The following is a 19,340-nucleotide window of genomic DNA, read 5'->3' as shown; positions in this document are numbered from 1 at the left end:
TCTGGGCCAGAGGTAAAACCTTTGAGTTGTTTAGGCAGGTGAAAAAGTCGGTGACTCTCCTCCATTGAAAGCAAATCAAAGTGTGCTGCTTATATATGGCCCCATACTGCGTAAAGCTTTCTCTGGGTAGTTTACAATTTAATTAGGCAAGATATGCATTGCCCCCACCCCATGAGTTGGGTACTTAGTTTACCAACCTTAGCAAGATTGAAGGTTGAGACCACCTTGAGACAACTACATGAGCCTGTTGGGATTGAACTCCGGTTGTGAGCAGAGTCTTCACTGCCATACTGCAGTTTAAACACTGCACCACCACAAGGCGCCTTCTGCCTCTTGGTATATATCACTGTGACACCCGTGAACCGGGTAGAGAGGTGATGCTAGGAGTGCCGTCTCGCCCCAAAGCCTCCGTGGGCACGCAGACAGCTCCCAAACCCTTCCCACCCCGGATGTTACACCAGTCCGTGGACACAGGAGATTTAGAGAAGGGAGTGAAGGGGTTAAGTATATCTACCCAGACTCCTCGGGTCTGGGCAGGGAGGGGGACAAAGGACCCCGAGGAGGGAGCAGCAGGGGAAGTCAGTTACCGACCGTTAGGGGAAGAGAGTGGATGGGAGTGGGTATCCATCCAAGACCCCTGGTCAGGTAAATGGGAACAAGTCTGCCTGACGAAACAGGAGGCAGAAGAGAGGAGGAGGAATGAGGCTAGGGTCCGGCCCTCTTATTGGGGAGAAAGAGAGACCCGAGAGTGGCGTAGGAAATTAGTAGAGGAGAAGAAAAGGGTAGAGAGAGAGAAAGAGGAGAAGACCAGATGGCATCTGGAGGAGTTGAAGAGACTGGGTTATCGCCAGGACCTTGGGATCAACCCGGGGCAGAGACCTCCATACCCTGGGGATACGCAGGGTTCGAGGAGACGACCCCTCTACTAACAACTGACAGAGAAGACTTCGATCCCGAAGAACCCTCCCGGGTTCAGGCTGGCCCATGGGCGTCGAAGTCAAGTAATCCGTTCGACGAAGATTGGGTGCCCCTGTATGAACCGTTACTTCAACAGGAGAAGTTTGTCCCCAAGTTGATTGACGTTTCCATCCCGTTACCCCAGTTAAATAAAGAAGACAAATGGTTCAGTTCAAATGTGTCTACAGCTTTATTTGGGACGGGGGAGGTGAAGAATAACGGACCCTCACATATTGGCGCCCAGCACGCGGGGCCTCCCCCTCAACCTACAGACGCGGAAAAATGGATGCAACGGATAACGGAAGGGCAAGAGGTCCTATTAAAACAGCTAGCCGATCAGCAACGGATGATAATTGAACAGCTGAGACCCCCTCAGTTAAATCAGACCCCAGAGAGCCCGGGACAGAAACAACCCATCGCTACACGACCCCCTATTAAGTTACAGAAAATGGGCCCTCAAGATGATCCTGCAGCGTTCTTACACACATTTGAGAGGATTGCCACCTCAGCGCAGTGGCCGAAGGATCAATGGGCACTCATATTAACCCCGTATCTCACAGGGTTACCTCAAGAAATCGTCGATACCCTGGACCCAGAAGAAGCGGGGGATTACGACATAGTGAGGACGGCCATTTTGAACACTCTCAACTTAAATGAGGAAGCCTACCGGAGAAAGTTTAGAGGGCTAAAGCTGAAACCCGGGTTACACCCCAGAACGCTAGCACAGAAATTAAGGGTCAATGCCACGAGGTGGATTCAACCTAAGGGGAAGACAGCAGAACAGGTCTTAGAAATAGTTGTCATGGAGCAGCTAATCTCCACGCTAAACAGCGGGGCCCGTAACTGGGTCATTAAGAATAAACCTTCTAGCCTAGAGGGCGCTGTAACGCTGTTAGAAGACTACCTAGAGGCGGAGGACACGTGGCAAATGCGAACTGCGTCACAAGGAGACGGAGCTAAACCGCGAGAGAAAATGGCGGAGCCAAGCGGGCAAGCGGACACAAGAGGAGCCGGACAGACGGGAGCCAAAAAGAACAGACCGGACAGGATCGAGTACGCGAATCCAGTGGGAACCCGGGTACCTAGACCAACCGTCACGAGCGACCCAGCAGCCTCAAAACAGGCGGCGACCTGGAACCTGGGTAAAGACAAAATGACCGCTTGTTTTTCCTGTGGCCAGTTCGGCCATATCCGGAAGTACTGCCCAGTGACTGAGTGCGCTTGGGCAGAAGCGTACACCGGCGCCTCCAAGGTGGGTGAAGAGCACCACCCGGGGTGGGTAGTGGAAGCGAAGGTCAATGGCCACGTTAAACAGGCCTTGGTGGATACGGGTTGCAGTAAGACCTTAGTGAAAGAGCTAGAGGGCGAACTGTTACCAGAGATTACCGTCATTCGATGTATTCATGGGGATACCAAAGAATACGCTACCACAAAGGCTGAGGTGGAGGTGGACGGTTTGAAAAGAAACATGGAAGTGGGGATAGTCCCCGGGATGACCCGTGAAATGCTGTTAGGGAGAGACTGGCCGGGACTGAGTACTTTGACTTCAAAGCCTGGGGAAGTTGGCTGGGCACAAGAAGAAAATGAGGCCAGAGAGTTAGAAGTCATGAATTTGTCTAGAGAACAGATAAGAAACCTTCAACAAGACGATGCAGGACTTTCCAGCTGCATGCAACGAGCCCTGGAGGAGGGGACTACCCCAGAGGGGGAAAAAGGATTTGAAATGAGGGGAGGCTTGCTATATCACATTGACAAGGCGTCCAGCGATGATGAGGCTCAACTGGTAATCCCAGAGGGCTTAAGATTCTGGGTGATGCATTGGGCGCACGATTTACCAGTGGCAGGGCATTTGGCTACCCAGAAGACATTGGACAGAGTGAAACAACGCTTCTTTTGGCCGGGGATGGCTCACGATGTGGAGGAGTTTTGCCGGTCCTGTAACAATTGCCAGATGACGCAACCCAAGGCAGGACCGGGGGCAGAATTAGTCCCTATGCCCCTGGTAGACCGGCCCTTTGACAGAATCGCCTTAGATATCGTGGGCCCACTCCATAAGTCGACGGGGGGACACCAATATATATTGGTAGTAATTGATTATGCGACCCGATACCCCGAGGCGGTGGCCCTGAGGTCTACTACGGCTAAAGTGTTGGCAAAAGAGTTGTTAGAGCTATTCTCCAGAGTCGGCTTCCCCAAGGAGGTGCTAACAGATCAAGGCTCCAACTTTATGAGCCTAACCTTTAAACAGATGTGGCAATTATTAGGGGTCAAGCCTTTAAAAACATCTGTCTATCACCCTCAGGCTAATGGCCTGGTAGAAAGGTTTAACCGGACCCTTAAAGGGATGCTCAGGAAATTATCCTTGGAGAAACCCAAATTGTGGCACACTTTTTTAGCTCCCTTGATGTTTGCTATTCGGGAAGCCCCTCAGGCTTCTACGGGGTTTTCCCCGTTTGAGCTGTTATACGGACGGAGACCCCGGGGCATTCTTGATCTAATTAGGGAAAGATGGGAAGAAGGAGAGGATCATTCAAAAGGGGTGCTGCAGCAGATAGCAGAGATGAGGAACCAGCTGCAGGTGGCCTGGGAGATGGCCAAAGAGAATTTGGGCCAAGCACAGGCCAGGCAAAAGGCCTCTTACCACAAAAGAGTAAGGCCTCGAAGTTTTGAACCACAACAAAAGGTGTTGGTGTTATTGCCCACAGACACCTCCAAATTTTTAGCTAAATGGCACGGCCCTTACACAGTGTTAAGAAAGATAAATGAGGTAGACTATGAAGTAGAAACCCCAGACCGAAGGAAGAAGACCCAAGTGTTCCATGTAAACCTATTGAAAGAATGGGTTGACCGTGAGGCATTGTTCGGGTCTGAGGTGGACGACGAATTAGGGCCGGATAGAGAAGAGCTCACCTCAGGAGGTGATGTGGTTATAGGAGACCTGTTGTCAGGGGAACAAAAACACCAGGCTTTACACCTAAAGGAAGATTTTCCCCGGGTCTTCTCCACCACGCCGGGTTGTACACATTTGGTAGAGCATAATATTGAGACCCTCCCAGGGGAGGTAGTAAGGATCAGCGGGAGATCATGGCCCAGACATGTAACAGGAGTCATTAATGATGAAGTAGAAGAAATGCTAAAGTTGGGGGTGATTGAGCCCTCCAATGGGCCTTGGAGGAGCTTCCCCGTAATGGTACCCAAACCTGACGGGTCCTTGAGGTTTTGTATCGATTTTCGTAAAGTTAATGCCATATCTAGGTTCGATGCTTACCCCATGCCTAAGGTGGGAGACCTATTGGATAGGTTAGGGGGGGCCAAATACCTGAGCTCAATCGACCTAACGAAAGGTTACTGGCAAATTCCGTTACGCCCCCAAGATAAGGAGAAAACGGCGTTCTGTACCCCTAAAGGGTTATTCCAATTTAAAAAGATGCCGTTTGGGCTCCATGGCGCAGCGGCCACCTTTCAACGCTTAATGGACCGGGTTTTAGAACCCCTACAAGATTGTGCCGCTGCCTATATCGACGACATTATTATTTTCAGTAACTCGTGGGAAGAGCATCTAACCCATTTAAGAAGAGTGTTGGAGAGGTTACAGGAAGCAGGGTTGACCGTCAACCCCAAAAAGTGTAAGATTGGGTTACCCAAGGTAGAGTACCTGGGTTACAAAGTAGGACAAGGAGAAATACAACCCCAGGAAGAGAAGGTAACAAAAATTTCTAGGTGGTATAGACCCAGGACAAAGAAAGAGGTCCAGCAGTTTTTAGGCCTAGTAGGATATTACAGGCAGTTCGTGCCTAACTTTGCCTCGATAGCTGCCCCGCTAACTGATTTGACAAGAAAAAGAGCCCCGGTAAAAGTAGTGTGGGGTCCTTCCCAAGAAAAAGCATTCCTTACCCTGAAAGAGATCATATGCGAGTTACCAGTTAGGTTTGCACCTAATTTTGATATACCCTTCACCCTCTTCACAGATGCTTCTGACCGAGGCATAGGAGCTGTTCTATCTCAGGTTAAAGAAGGGGTAGAATACCCGGTGTTGTATTTAAGCCGGAAGTTGTCACCCCGGGAACAAAAATACGCTGTCATTGAGAGAGAAGCTCTAGCCATTAAGTGGGCTACTCATAGCCTTAAATACTATTTATTAGGAGCGCCCTTTGACCTGGTCACAGACCATGCCCCGCTACAGTGGTTAGAGAGAATGAAAGAAACCAACCCGCGTCTAACCAGATGGTACCTAGCATTGCAGCCGTTCTCTTTCCGAGTGAAGTACAGAAAAGGCAAAGAGCATACTAATGTCGATTATTTTTCTCGGCAGGGTCCGTGGGCGCGAAGCGCGGAAGAGCGAGCGGCACTCTCGGAGGGGGGGATGTGTGACACCCGTGAACCGGGTAGAGAGGTGATGCTAGGAGTGCCGTCTCGCCCCAAAGCCTCCGTGGGCACGCAGACAGCTCCCAAACCCTTCCCACCCCGGATGTTACACCAGTCCGTGGACACAGGAGATTTAGAGAAGGGAGTGAAGGGGTTAAGTATATCTACCCAGACTCCTCGGGTCTGGGCAGGGAGGGGGACAAAGGACCCCGAGGAGGGAGCAGCAGGGGAAGTCAGTTACCGACCGTTAGGGGAAGAGAGTGGATGGGAGTGGGTATCCATCCAAGACCCCTGGTCAGGTAAATGGGAACAAGTCTGCCTGACGAAACAGGAGGCAGAAGAGAGGAGGAGGAATGAGGCTAGGGTCCGGCCCTCTTATTGGGGAGAAAGAGAGACCCGAGAGTGGCGTAGGAAATTAGTAGAGGAGAAGAAAAGGGTAGAGAGAGAGAAAGAGGAGAAGACCAGATGGCATCTGGAGGAGTTGAAGAGACTGGGTTATCGCCAGGACCTTGGGATCAACCCGGGGCAGAGACCTCCATACCCTGGGGATACGCAGGGTTCGAGGAGACGACCCCTCTACTAACAACTGACAGAGAAGACTTCGATCCCGAAGAACCCTCCCGGGTTCAGGCTGGCCCATGGGCGTCGAAGTCAAGTAATCCGTTCGACGAAGATTGGGTGCCCCTGTATGAACCGTTACTTCAACAGGAGAAGTTTGTCCCCAAGTTGATTGACGTTTCCATCCCGTTACCCCAGTTAAATAAAGAAGACAAATGGTTCAGTTCAAATGTGTCTACAGCTTTATTTGGGACGGGGGAGGTGAAGAATAACGGACCCTCACAATCACCAAAACACAGATTGGCTCACAATCCAGACTGCTGATTGGCTGGAGTCCTTTATGCAGGCCTCCTTTCTCCTGTCCCACTTCCAGGAGTACTGAAGTGCCACACAATCCATTGTGGAGACATAAGGGTACAGTGGGGTCTTGACTTGAGAACTTCATCCGTATTGGAAGGCGGTTCTCAAGTCAAAAAGTCTGTAAGTCAAGTCTCCATTGACCTACAGTGCATTGAAAACCGATTAATCCCGTAACACGCCATTTTTGTTCCATTTTGGTTTTTTTCTGGTCTGTAAGTCAATTCTCAGGCTGCAAGTCAAACCTAAATTTTGCGGCCAGAGAAGTCTGTAACTCAAAAAGTCTGTAAGTCAAGCTGTCTGTAAGTCAAGGGTCCACTGTACTTGCCCCTGAGTCAGTGATTCCAATCTCAACCACATTCCTCTTTGCACATACTAATAGGAACCATAAGACTTCTCACATCCTAAAACAAGACACAGGGGTGCTGTGGCCTTTCAGAATGGATGGACTTGAGTCCTTATTATCCCTCAGCCCTGGCCATGCTGGCTGGGGTGCAGTGACCTCTGAAGGGCCACTGGTGCTCTACCTCCTTCTAAAAGAGTGTTTCCTCACTTAGGGGTCATGACCCCCAAAGGGTTGCAAAGTGTTTTCGAGGTGTGTGTGTTATGTTTTCAAAGAGGGATATTAAAGTTCGCATGTATGTGTGTGTATGAGAAATAACTCCTCTGGGGGAGAAAGAAGCCTCTACTTTCTGAGTTGGGATGACTTTACCCCATTAAAAATGCCTTTTTATACAAACCTAGCGGCGGGTCACGGGTTACTTGGCTATTATAAAAGGGGGCCGTGACTCAAAAAAGGTTGGGAACCACTGTTGTAAAATCATTTTGCTGAGGAACTGGAATGTTTTCCTTATTACAGGCGTAGTGGAAGGAGATCAAGAAAAAGGCGAAGCAACCGCAACGTGTTCTACTCACCTCAGTCAACAGCCATGGGTGATCTTGGATTAGCCGGTCCCAGTCAGTATCAGGAGTTACTCGGGCATATTTGAAGCGGTTCTGGATGGCCGAAGATGTGCAAATATATTTATACAAGAACTCTTTCCCTGTCTGCTCAGAAATTGCTTTGGCAGACATGGCCACCTAATGGAAATCAAAAGTCAACAATAAAGAAAAGATTTTCTGTTAATTTTAGGATTTATCCTTTAACAAGGCCTTATTGCTGGAAATCTCTCCCAAGTTGTTGGAGTATTATTCCTTAAACATCAGTCATTATTTCAAAAACTCAGAAAAAGCACATGGTGTAGTATTTCTGATGGAAGGTTGTGCCCCTCATGCTCCCCTATATTTTAAAAATATTTCTACAGAAAAAAATTAGTAAATCTAGGAAAGGTTAGGCCAGAGTGTTTTCTGCCATATGTTCATTTGTACCATTTCCTTCCCCCAATAAGCTAAAATAAGGATAGGTTCCTTTCCATAACTGTGGTTCTTCAAGTGGATCTCCATGAATTCACACAATGGGTTAGTCTTCTGCACATGCACGAAGTGGTGGCAAAAAGGAACTGAGGGTTGACTGTTAGAGGCGCGAACAGGCAATGTGGGAGGGCGGGGCCTCTAACAATCCCCCGATTTTTCAGCTCTATGAGGCTCCAAAGATTGCACATGCACAGAAGACAAACCCATTGTGCGCATTCACAGAGAAGATGATGAAGAACACATCTCTCCTTCAGTCCTTCTCCCCACATGGACATGACTGTCCTCCTTCCCATGTTATCATTGCAACAATTCTGGTAAGGTAGGTGTCGCTGAAAGAAAGGTATTGGCCTAAGCATGTTTCATTGAACCTGTGTCTCTCAAGTCCTAGTCCAATGATTTAACCAACTCACCACACTACCTCTCTTGTATACATTAAAGTACAGTGGTGCCTTACAAGACAAATATCTCGCAGGACAAAAAAAACTCGCAAGACAAATGGTTTTGGCAATGGGGGTGGGTGGGTTCATGACTCGCCAGACAAATGTTCCTATGGCCGTGCTTCGCAAGATGAATGTTTTCCGTTTTTTGTTCCTGCCTCATGTTTGCTGATTTTTAAATGTTTTTTCTATGATGTTTAAAAAGTTATAAAAGTTTTTTGACTGAATTTTTTAAAATCATCTGCACAATATGTATGGCTTTAAAGAGCACTTAATAAACCCTTTGTAAACCAAATTTGACTTTGTTCTGACTTTTTTTGCCCATAGGAACGCATTAATTAGATTTCAATGCATTCCTATGGGAAAACACGTTTCGCAAGGTGAATTTTTCTCAAGACAACATTATCCGTGGAACGAATTAAATTAGTCTTGTGAGGCACAACTGTAGTGTAATAGTACAGACATTGCAACTCATGATCCCTCCCTCGATACATGGACCAGAAGCTTTAACAGTAATTCTGAGAACCGTAGAGGTAGTGGCAATCATGGACTGGGATCGATTCTTCCCCCCCCCCCCGAAATCTACCAGGAGATCCATATCCACCTTCTAATCAGTGGCCGTTAGGCTATTCCCTCACAGTAAAAACATCTTAACTAACCCATCCAGGTTTACTTGTTTTCCAAGAGCTACACAATACGTAATTTGTTTCAAGCAAATGTTTTTGTTCATAGGGGCTTTCTTATTTTGAGGAGATAAGCCTTCTCCCAATTGTGCATGCTTAGCATACTACTATCTTCCACACATAGTTCCTCACAAGGTAGATGGGCTGGAAAAACAGGATATGCTGCAAAATAAATGAGGGGAAAGTTATGCATCCTTCTGTGCACTGCCTCATTTCACTTTAAAATAAACTGTGGTAGATATGCTGAGTATAACACACAGGCCAACGCAGCATATGGAGGAAGCCTACATTTCCCCGTTGCTGCTAGTAAACAATATTGCCATAGGCCAAGACCATGCTGTTGGGCTGCAGCTCAACAGATGTGGTTGGTGAAGGCTGGTCAAGATATTCTGTGCGTACAAGTGACTTCGAATCTCATTTATTAAAAACACAAGAAAGAACCCAGCACAGTGACAGACATAGGCTTTGTCCAGATGTTCGATCTCCAATTTTTAAAAAACAAAAATCAAGCCTCTGGGTCATGATTTTAGAAAGGCTTTGTACTAATTAGAAATGAATTCTTTGGAGAACTTTTTTCAGAAAGGTTGCCATATTGGTCTGTTTCAGCAAAAACATGTCTTAAGAACTGTACTGTAATCCATAAACTTTCATGTTGAAATATATCTTATAGAAGGTGCCACTGTTGTTTATTTTTTCTTTTTGTTTTGTCTCTGTTTTCATTATTCATGGCATTTCAGTATATGACACCCGTCTTTAGATATACACATAGACTTATCTAACTTATTTGAAAAGCATAGAGCAAGATGGCTTTGAACAGACACTCTAGTACTAGTTTTGAATCTCCTATGCATCACAAAACCAGAAACCCCTTTCTCCCCCTTTTAAAGCCTGCAAGATGCCACAGCGCAGCCGGGGAGCAACAAGGATTGCAATTACACACAGGAGTGTGTTGATTGAAGAGCTTCTTTCAAGTCCCAAAATTGCAAGATACAGCAAAGGAGAAAAAAACAAATCTCTTTGTACGTGTTTGTTCTGCAAAACTGTTAACAACAAGAATTGCTTCCTACCTCTACAGTGCAAGTCAGGGGCTCAAATTCTCCCCCCAACTCACCCACCCTGCCAAAATGTAATTTTTTTAAAATGAAAAAATTTTGGCTCAAAATATCCTTGTGCTGTCTATGAGGCATGGGCAATTTTGCCATGTTTTGAGAAGGCCTCAGCATCCCTGAGAACCCCATACCCCAAGATAATCAGATCACTGGCTGCTTATTTTGAATAGACAATAGCATAAGACAAGGATCAGAAATAAGCAACTCCTAAACTTTGTGTCAAGTAGAAACTTCTAGTTGTGCCACAAGAAATTAATTCTGGGCTGCTGTAATACCAAAGTACTGTACCAACCAAAAAAAAAAGTTACTCTACATGTCATACCACTCTAACCTTGCTGCCTCTTCATCAGCCAGCACCGAAAGAGGTAGCTCTATGTACTCTTCAGCTGATGTGATGAGATTATTCAATTACTCCAGGTCAGTGTTTCCCAGACTGAGGATGATGACCCCCCCAAGGGGTTGTAAAGTGTTTTACTTGTATTGTAGCCCTTGTTAAATAATTTCTTCCTTGACCTTTCGGAGCCAGCTATTAAAGTTAGCTTGTATTTGTATGCATGAGAAACACTGAGACCCTCTGGGGGAGAAATAAGCCTCTACTTTCTGAGACCTTATCCCATTAAAAATGCCTTTTGATGCAAACATGGTGGCAGATTTCTTGGCTATCATAAAAGGGGGTCACAACTCAGAAAAGGCTGAGAACCACTGCTCTCGATGCAGCAGAATTATCCAAAGCATAGACTGTTGAATGTCTTGCTGTTCTGTGAAAGTTGGTAGTCCAAAACATTGAGACGGCCAAAATCTCCTTACTCCTGCTGTGAAGACTTCTTCCTGTTTTTTTACTACCAGAAACAGAACCTCATCACAGCTATCTTATCTTTGGATGTGGCGTCTCTAAACAACGATTCTGTGTTACATCCAATGGTTCTTAAGTCAACAAGCTTCTTTTGTGCAACTTGTTTTCCCATTTATTTTAGTCTGAATGATTACCGGTAACAATCTATACTTTTCTTATTGTGTGACCACTTAAGCTCTCAGCATGTGATGTATTTTATAGCTTTCTTATAATTTCTAAACTGTGCCTTGGTTACTAGATGCAAAGAGTACATAATTCTGAGCCTTTTATACCATAAAAATATAATGCTTGGGGTGTAAAAGTGAAGCATGCTTCGGGTATCAGAATCTAAGTACTGTATATCCTTGACATTCTCTCAGCGGCATCAATTTCAGAGATGATAAATGGGGAGGTCACATCTCTTCAGATTTCTTGGCAATACCAATATATCAAGAGGAACTCTACCTTGGGCTGTCAACTGCATAGATATTCAACTGGTGATGGATGAGCTTTTCTCAAAAGACAATGTGGAAAGAGGGAAAGAAAAAAAGTAGTTTTCCGATTTCCATCAACTATATCAGCTACTCAAGAAAGACATACACAACAGTGAAGGGAAAGAGGTAAGGGCCAGAGAGAGAGAGAAATAGTATCCTTCTCAGCCTTTGATCCATTAATATGCCGTAGTCTTGTTATTCAATATACAGCATGAAACAAAGAAGGCAAAGCGAGGACACAGAAGGGCACTGTATTATGTTATCAATAAAAAGAAAGAACACGCTCTTCCTCTCTCCCTCTTCTTTGAGATTAGCCATCAATGCTTGATCATTGATGGACTAGATCAATGTTTCCTGTGAAGTTAAAAGAGGAAATATAACACATGCAATTTTAAAAACACTTCTCAGTCTCTCACACTGTCAAACATGCCATTACAAATTTACCTCCCCAACAGATCCCTTTGTCTAATTGTTCTGAAAAGCTAAAAGACCCATGAAAGGTACTGTAATCCTTCCCTGTCTTAAACACAACTCTGCCTCTGTCACCCAATGCCTCCAGGAGGCCTAAATTCACACTGGACTATCTGCTCAAAGCCACAATTGTGTTCTCTCAGCAACACTCAAAAACCTGGGGAACATCCATCAAATGTTTATTTCGACAACATGCCCAGAAGCCAACCTTTTTAATAAAGTGGTGCATCTGTATTTCAAAGCCTTTACAAAAGGAAGCGTACAGAAATGGCAAGTGGAGAAAACAAACATAAACGCAAATACATTGCAACTTCATCCCTAGTAAAAGATTTTGAAAATAAAAGGCCACTTCGGACCTGTTATATTCAAAAGAAACCCCAAATAAGCCCTCAATAAAATAATTTCTATATAGTGTATCTTTGACCTCTGAAAAAGGCTGCCATCTTCTCCTCAAAGAGTTTCTTACTCTTCAGAGCAGCATGATGGGCAGAGGCTTGATAAGGGCAGCATTTCACAGACTCACACAAACTTCTGCTGGGAAAGGCTGTGGCTGCCCAATTTCTACCTGTCTTGCAACTGTTGGTTTGGAGAGGAGAATAAACAAGAAAAGGAACTGTGAATCTGGATGTTAAAGTGACAGTCGCATTACCAATCCTCAGAACTTGTATAAAGACTCAAAAACCTTGTTTGCAGAGAAATTCCAATACTAAAAAATAATCAGATATAAGGGAATTGCTTATCAATTCATGACAGGTTTTTCCATTTCTATTAAGTCTGTGAACTTTTGGAATTACTCAAGAGTTTATTATTTATTCATTGATATTCCGCCTTTCCACTAAAAGAAAGTTCTAAAAAATATAGCTAAAAAAGAATACCATCACATAAACTATCTCCATTATAAAAAGCACTAAAATAAAGCAAATAAACTAAAAACTTCTAGAATAAAAAGACTTTTATCAGGATGCTTGGAATGTCTTTGTAATCTAATGAAGAGTTCTATGCAACATGTGAATATGCCTTTATTAGTTGGCCTAATAGGACAGTATGTCTCCAGCATCTAAAGATCAAGGCATGCTTTTATCTGAATTTAAGTTGAAGCACACTTTACTCAAAACATATTTACTTTATTTTAAGAAACCTGCACTTTAAGAAGATAACCTGCTACGTTTCTACATAAAATGCTCTTCTAGCTGTGCTTTCCCTGAGGGCTGCTAATTTTGTCGCATTTCAATACTAGGTGAAATGTAATGCTGGTCATCCCTTGTGCAAGGATGTGCAAACCTAGATGGCTTTAAAAGGGAATTAAACAAATTATCAATCACTAGTAATATTAATTATTACATATTACTTCTACAATTAAAAGGCAAGTGAATAGCCCCTAGAGCAATTAGTAAAAAAATGACGATCTGCACTCATTGGGTATGGGGGAGGGACACAAACAGGGTTTTGACCACTATGCACAAACAAAATGCCAGTTTTGAACTTACACCCAGCTTCTAGGCTTCTCATAGGCCACTATGGAAACAGGATGCTGGACTCGAGAGCCTTTTGGTTTTCTTATGTGGCAGAATCACAGTGGAGACCTCTGGAAATTTACTGGTGTAGGCTGAGCATTTTTCCAGTTCTTAATTTTTCCACAGAACATTTTCTGTTTCTTTAGAATTATTTTATACAGTATACCGTGTTTCCCTGAAAATAAGACAGGGTCTTATATTAATTATTGCTCCAAAAACGCATTAAGGCTTATTTTCAGGGGATGTTTTATTTTACAGTCATGTCATCTTCTGGCTGATGCACAATGCTGCACAATGGTGGAGGGCGGGGTTTCACTTAACTGGGGCTTATTTTGGGGGTAGGGCTTATATTACGAGTATCCTGAAAAATCGTAGTAGGGCTTATTTTCAGGAAAACAGGGTAATTATTTAGTAGCCAAGGCCAATATCCTATTAGCAATTTACACTTGAATAAGGGAAATCATTTAAGTCTCCGTGGCAAACTACTGCCATTAACGAAGTGTTGTTTGCATTTTGAGGTGTGCGACTGAGTGAGCATCTAGAAATGCATGTGCACCCAGGAACATAAAACAGTGCTTCCTTAAGGAGCAGCAATGTGACACCATGACTTAAGCTATTTCTCTTACACAAACTTGAATCATCAATAGGATTTGGACCAACAAATGGGTGCCAAATTGCCTCCATATGAAACTGAAGAATGTGGTGCAAGTCATTGTGCAAGTAAACAATTTCACAAGTGATGACAGTTAAGCTGGAACTGCTCCAACGGCCTCAGTGGAAGAAAACTAGACTCTCTTGAAAGTACTGTAGATGAGTTGACAACCACGTCAGATCATGCACACACTCAACGGGTGTGCTAAAATTACTGGGTCAACAGTGCCTATTCCCTTACTTTCTGACAAACAGTGGGAGCAAAGCACTTATTGGTTGTTGTGGGTTTTTCAGGCTCTTTGGCCGTGTTCTGAAGGTTGTTCTTCCTAACGTTTCGCCAGTCTCTGTGGCCAGCATCTTCAGAGGACAGCACTTCAGAGGACATCTTCAGAGGACAAAGGGCTGTCCTCTGAAGATGCCAGCCACAGAGACTGGCGAAACATTAGGAAGAACAACCTTCAGAACACGGCCAAAGAGCCCGAAAAACCCACAACAACCAGTAGATCCTGGCCGTGAAATACAAAGCACATATTACTGCAAAAATTTAAGGATGGTTACTATAATGAAATATTGCACAGTAATCGATTATTTATTGTGAGCCACCTTGTATCCCTTTATGGGAGAAAAACAGCACAGGAATGTAATAAGTAAATGGATGTTATATCTAAAGTTTTCAGTTTATTTGAAAATAATATTTAAGCCACATTTAGTGGCTTTAACTCTTCATTTTTTTGGACGAGGGCCAATGGGGAAGTTGCCCTGACTGTGCTCCTAAACAAATATTTCTGTATAAATACACACAGTGGCTGTTGCGGCATAAATATGGTAAATCAGGTCATAACTTTATTAGGGCATTAAAAGACATTTTTTGGGAAAACCTACATTACTAGAGCAGTCTCAGAGCAGTGAGTCATGTAGCAACAGAATATATAGCCATTCCAACTGGGATGTACAAGAGCCATATTGTTTAATCCCGTGCATGTTCTAGTCAGGAGCAAGTTATGTTTGTAGGGCTGCAGCCTTAATTTGCTCCTCCCAGTTGTGTCACAACACACAGTTTCAAGACCTACTTATAATACTTAAGTATGTCTTCTTATCTGAAGGTGCTATTTGGTTCAACTGAGTGGGCGATTAAGCCAACATCAATGTTCCCAACCTATAAGTTATGCTCCGTTCTGTTTCCAAACAACTAAAACTTAAGATAATCTCATGCTCAATGGCGTATTGCATGCATGGAAAAAACAAACAGGGTCTTTACTGTATGGGGAAGATTTCTAGCTTTGCAACCATGCATCTAGAAATTACATTTTCAGCAAAACAAAACTCATGAATGTTGGCAGCTCAAAGTAATAGTGGCGGCAGGATTGAGCTCCATTATGGTAGAAATGAAAAAGAAACAACCTCAGATTCCTATCCTACACTGCCAAAGGGACACATGTTACTGCTTCAAGAGCATCTGTGAAAAATGTGCAGAGAACTTATATTTCTACAGAATGTCACAAGAGCTTGGGCTTTTGTGATCTTTGAATGAAGGTCACATCAATCTTCCAATTGCTGCTGTCACGTTGTTCTCCAAATCTGACAGAAGACACTAGGGAGTGTGACAAAAGAAAATCCAAAAACACCACAAGGAGCCAAAGAGCTTGAGAAGCAATCCGTAGGGTCAAGGAGGAGGAGGAGGAGAAAGAGGAGGCCACTTCCACACAGACCCCCACACTCTCCATTCCTGCAAGGCAACGGGCAACCTTGGAATGACCACAAAGGACCACAAAGAGTACTGCTGAAAGATTCACATAAATTAATGGTCTCATCTAGAGGGTGAGGGGTTCTGTAACGAGACTAATTTGAGGACAGCAATTTCCAGAAAAGTAGAGAGGGAGTATAAAGAGACAAAAATGAGATAAATATTGTCCAGGAATAAACCCTGCTGAGTTCTATGAGATTCACTATGCTGCTATAATTTATTAATTGTACAAGTTGATTTAAATTAATTAAAATGACATAAATTTCAAGTGAGAAAAATAAAAGCAATTTGAAGATAGCAGACTTGTTTTTCAATGCCACATGAAGAGGTCACAACACATGCCCATTTAGAACACCCAAGACAAGAGAAAATGCCAATATCAAGACAGTACCCACCACCTGCAATTATTGTATTCTTGTTAAAAAAGCAGGAATGCACCTGATTGGACCCTTCAATAGGAGACCACTTGGAAAGCATGCTGTTAAGTGTAACAAATATTTTGTGTTTGTGCATTCACACACATGGGCATGAAAACACACACACACACACACAGAGAGAGAGAGAGAGAGAGAGAGAAAGGGGGGGGGGACAGCGAGAGAGAATGAATTCTACAGAATGTCAACCTGATTTTAATTCTCAGTTTAAACATAATTGACAAAGTTTAATAATCACATGGATTCTGAACTGACAAGCCATGGCTGGTAGTCATGTATCAAACCATAGAAAACAGAGGTGAAAACATATATGCAGACTATAATTTACAGCAGTTTGCCTATAAACACAAGGCATTAGATACTCTGGATATTAAAAAAAAAATCTAAGGTTCCCAAGTGGGAAAATCCCATTTTATAAAACCCCAAGTATAATTTTGTATCCGTTCTTTACTTTGTATAATATACGCTCTTTCCGCTACTTGTGGGGAAAGGCGAGCTTCACAGTGCACTGTAATGTATCCTGGACTGCAAGACCTCCATTTCAACGTAAACTGCCAATCTTGCCTGTCTGATCTAAAGAAACATATCACAGGCTTCCCAAGGCTTAAGCTTCCTGTTTTGTTGCCAGCCTCCAACTGCAGAAACACTGGGCTGTTAACCACAAGACAAGCCATCAGGTGCCTTGCAAGCTATGCAGGCCTGCTGAAGCTGCACAGTTTGAGCCAGAATAGATGTGTCACAGGTGGACCCATTACTGAGGCTCCCGTTGCTGAGTGAATCAATGGCATGGGAGAAGGAGATACTGAAATCTTTTTTTCAGCATCCTTACCCTAATATGAATCTTGCCTCCCTTAGAAAATGTCATTAATTTTTCTTGAGAAAAGATTACTTGGGCCATTAGGCACCTACTAATCATAAACTTCTGGCTTCTGATTTCCACTGTCTATACACATCTAGCTCTTTATGTTAAAAGATAAAGGGAAGGGCAAAACATTGTTTAAAATGGCATGAGATGCTTTGTGAAACCATCAATTTATTTTTTCTTTGCTGAGTTAAAGATTTAGATACAGTAGGTATCCCCATTTCAGCGGAACCTCTTCACCGGCATGTATCAAGAAAAGATGAAAGGCTGTTTTGGTTAAAGCAAAATATTATAACAGATGGACAGAATAAAGAAAAGCAAGCATTGCTAGTTAAACATTTCTGTGAAATTAGTAACCATAAAAAAAATTCTACTCAGATTCTGGTGGAAGTGGGTACTGGAACCTATACAATGAAACCTATGGACTTTTATCCCTTAAATGAAAAGCAGACTTTAGAGGACTAACCATCTGCTACCAATATAAACAAATAGGCATCATCATTCTTGAGAAACTTCCCCTTGGTGCTCATCAAAAAGATTTTTCAAAATGCAAAACACACACACAAAATGTCATAGGAACTGCTAACCTTCAGAGCCTCCCTTGAGTAGCTGTCAAGTGTACAGGAAATGCTACATAACCTTGCTCTCCTTGCCTGACCTGTGGCAGAGCAGCTGCCACTCACAACAGGGGTTTCGGATCCACAGAAAAGGTGAAGCAGCTGGCAAGTTGCTTTGTGCAAACAAACAAGAGGCCAGAGCAGCCCAGGCAAGAAGACGTCAGCAGCTCAGACTCCTCCGTCACATTTTGCTTTCTGCAAACAATGGGAGCAGGATGCTGGCTTGCAAAAAAAGGTTCTAGGTTGCAAAAAGGTTGGGACATTACTGTATTGCCCAACAGAAAGTTAAATAATGGAATGTAGAATCACTGCATCCAATGAACAAGGTGAAACTCCCTATATTTATATATATATCTGAACTATACATAAATGTGTGTGCGTGCGCACACACATGGGGGGGTGTGTGTATATAAATACATACAATGGGCAAGAATAAGCCAGGCACCTAGATAACCATTTGCTAGTGGCTAGTGAGGAAGTAAATTCAAAAGACCAGGCACAAGTTAGGCCTCATTCTGTGATGTTATTGTTTAGTCCACTGGTTCTTAACCCTTGTTACTCAGATGTATTTGGACTGCAACTCCCAGAAGCCTTCACCACCAGCTGTGCTGGCTGGGGTTTCTGGGAGTTGCAGTCCAAAAACACCTGAGTAACCCAAGGTTAAGAACCACTGGTTTAGTCGTTTAGTTGTGTCCGACTCTTCGTGACCCCATGGACCAGAGCACGCCAGCCCCTCCTGTCTTCCACTGCATCCCGGAGTTTGGTCAAATTCATGTTGGTAGCTTTTCAACCATCTCGTCCTCTATCATCCCCTTCTCCTCTTGCCTTCACACTTTCCCAACATCAGGGTCTTTTCTGTGACATTACATGAGACTAAAATATGGAGATATAGGGAGACAAACTAATAAAATCTTATGGACATTTGCAAGATTAGTGTAAGGGATGCTTAAGTGGTCTTTTTGGTAAAATGGGCATGACCTCTGCTCATGGGAATAGTCCTTCACTACAAAAGAAGGACTGCTGGGCTCATTTACAGTGGTGCCTCGCATTACGACATTAATTAGTTCCAGCGAAATCGCTGTAGAACAAAAATGTCGTAATGCAAAATAAAAAAGCCTATAGAAATGCATTAAAACCCGATTAATGCGTTCCTATGGACTTGAAACTCACCATCCAGCGAAGATCCTCCATAGCGCAGCCATTTTAACTGCCCGTGCAGCGAGGAATCCGTCCCAGAAAAGAGCAGGGAGCCTTTTTTTTTAACCCGGTGGCCATTTTGAAACCGCTGATCAGCTGGCCAAAAATCGTTGTTTTGAGAGAATCGGTTCCCAAAGCAGGGAACCGATCATCGCAAAGCGAAATTCCCCCATAGGAAACATCGTTTTGCGATTGCTTTTGCGATCACAAAAAGTTCGTCGTAATGCGATTTCGTCGTTAAACGGGCGCTCGTCTTGCAAGGCACCACTGTAATTTATAGCATATACAGATGGTTTATTCCAGAACTACAGTTACTGGGAGCGGGGGAGATCCACACTACCTGCTCCATTTGTTTTCCATTTCAAGCGATACCATCTTCTCTGGGAAGTCATAGGATGCATATGTGACCAGCCCAACATGGCTAATCAGCTTTAAACCAACCTTTCCTTTCACTAGGCTTGCCTTAAGCCCAAATCATAAGAGCCAAGCAGTTTTTAACTTCAAACATAAAATTAAGTTATTTATTTTAAAAGCATAACAGTTACAAGCTTGAAGTTACACCTGTTGCAAGAATCAACTTTCTTATGCCTGAACAAGCTCTCTCTGTTACAAAGTAATTATATTATACAGCTCCTTGGGAAACCC

General features: G+C 43.7%; 1 protein-coding gene across 3 annotated transcripts in view; it reads right to left on the bottom strand.

The window, feature by feature from the left end:
• Window positions 1–19,340, bottom strand: part of ACLY (ATP citrate lyase) — an 82,892-nt gene that overhangs the window by 53,904 nt on the left and 9,648 nt on the right. For all 3 annotated transcript variants that reach the window (XM_073004168.2, XM_073004170.2, XM_073004169.2), the window contains exon 2: window positions 7,153–7,317. In XM_073004168.2, the coding sequence (XP_072860269.2) occupies window positions 7,153–7,311 (159 nt within the window). In that variant the 5' untranslated portion in view covers window positions 7,312–7,317. The remainder of the gene's footprint in view (window positions 1–7,152; window positions 7,318–19,340) is intronic.

This window comes from Pogona vitticeps, chromosome 6 (assembly GCF_051106095.1).
Source record: "Pogona vitticeps strain Pit_001003342236 chromosome 6, PviZW2.1, whole genome shotgun sequence".
Classification (NCBI taxonomy): domain Eukaryota; kingdom Metazoa; phylum Chordata; class Lepidosauria; order Squamata; family Agamidae; genus Pogona; species Pogona vitticeps.
This window is presented reverse-complemented; position numbering and strand designations above follow the sequence as displayed.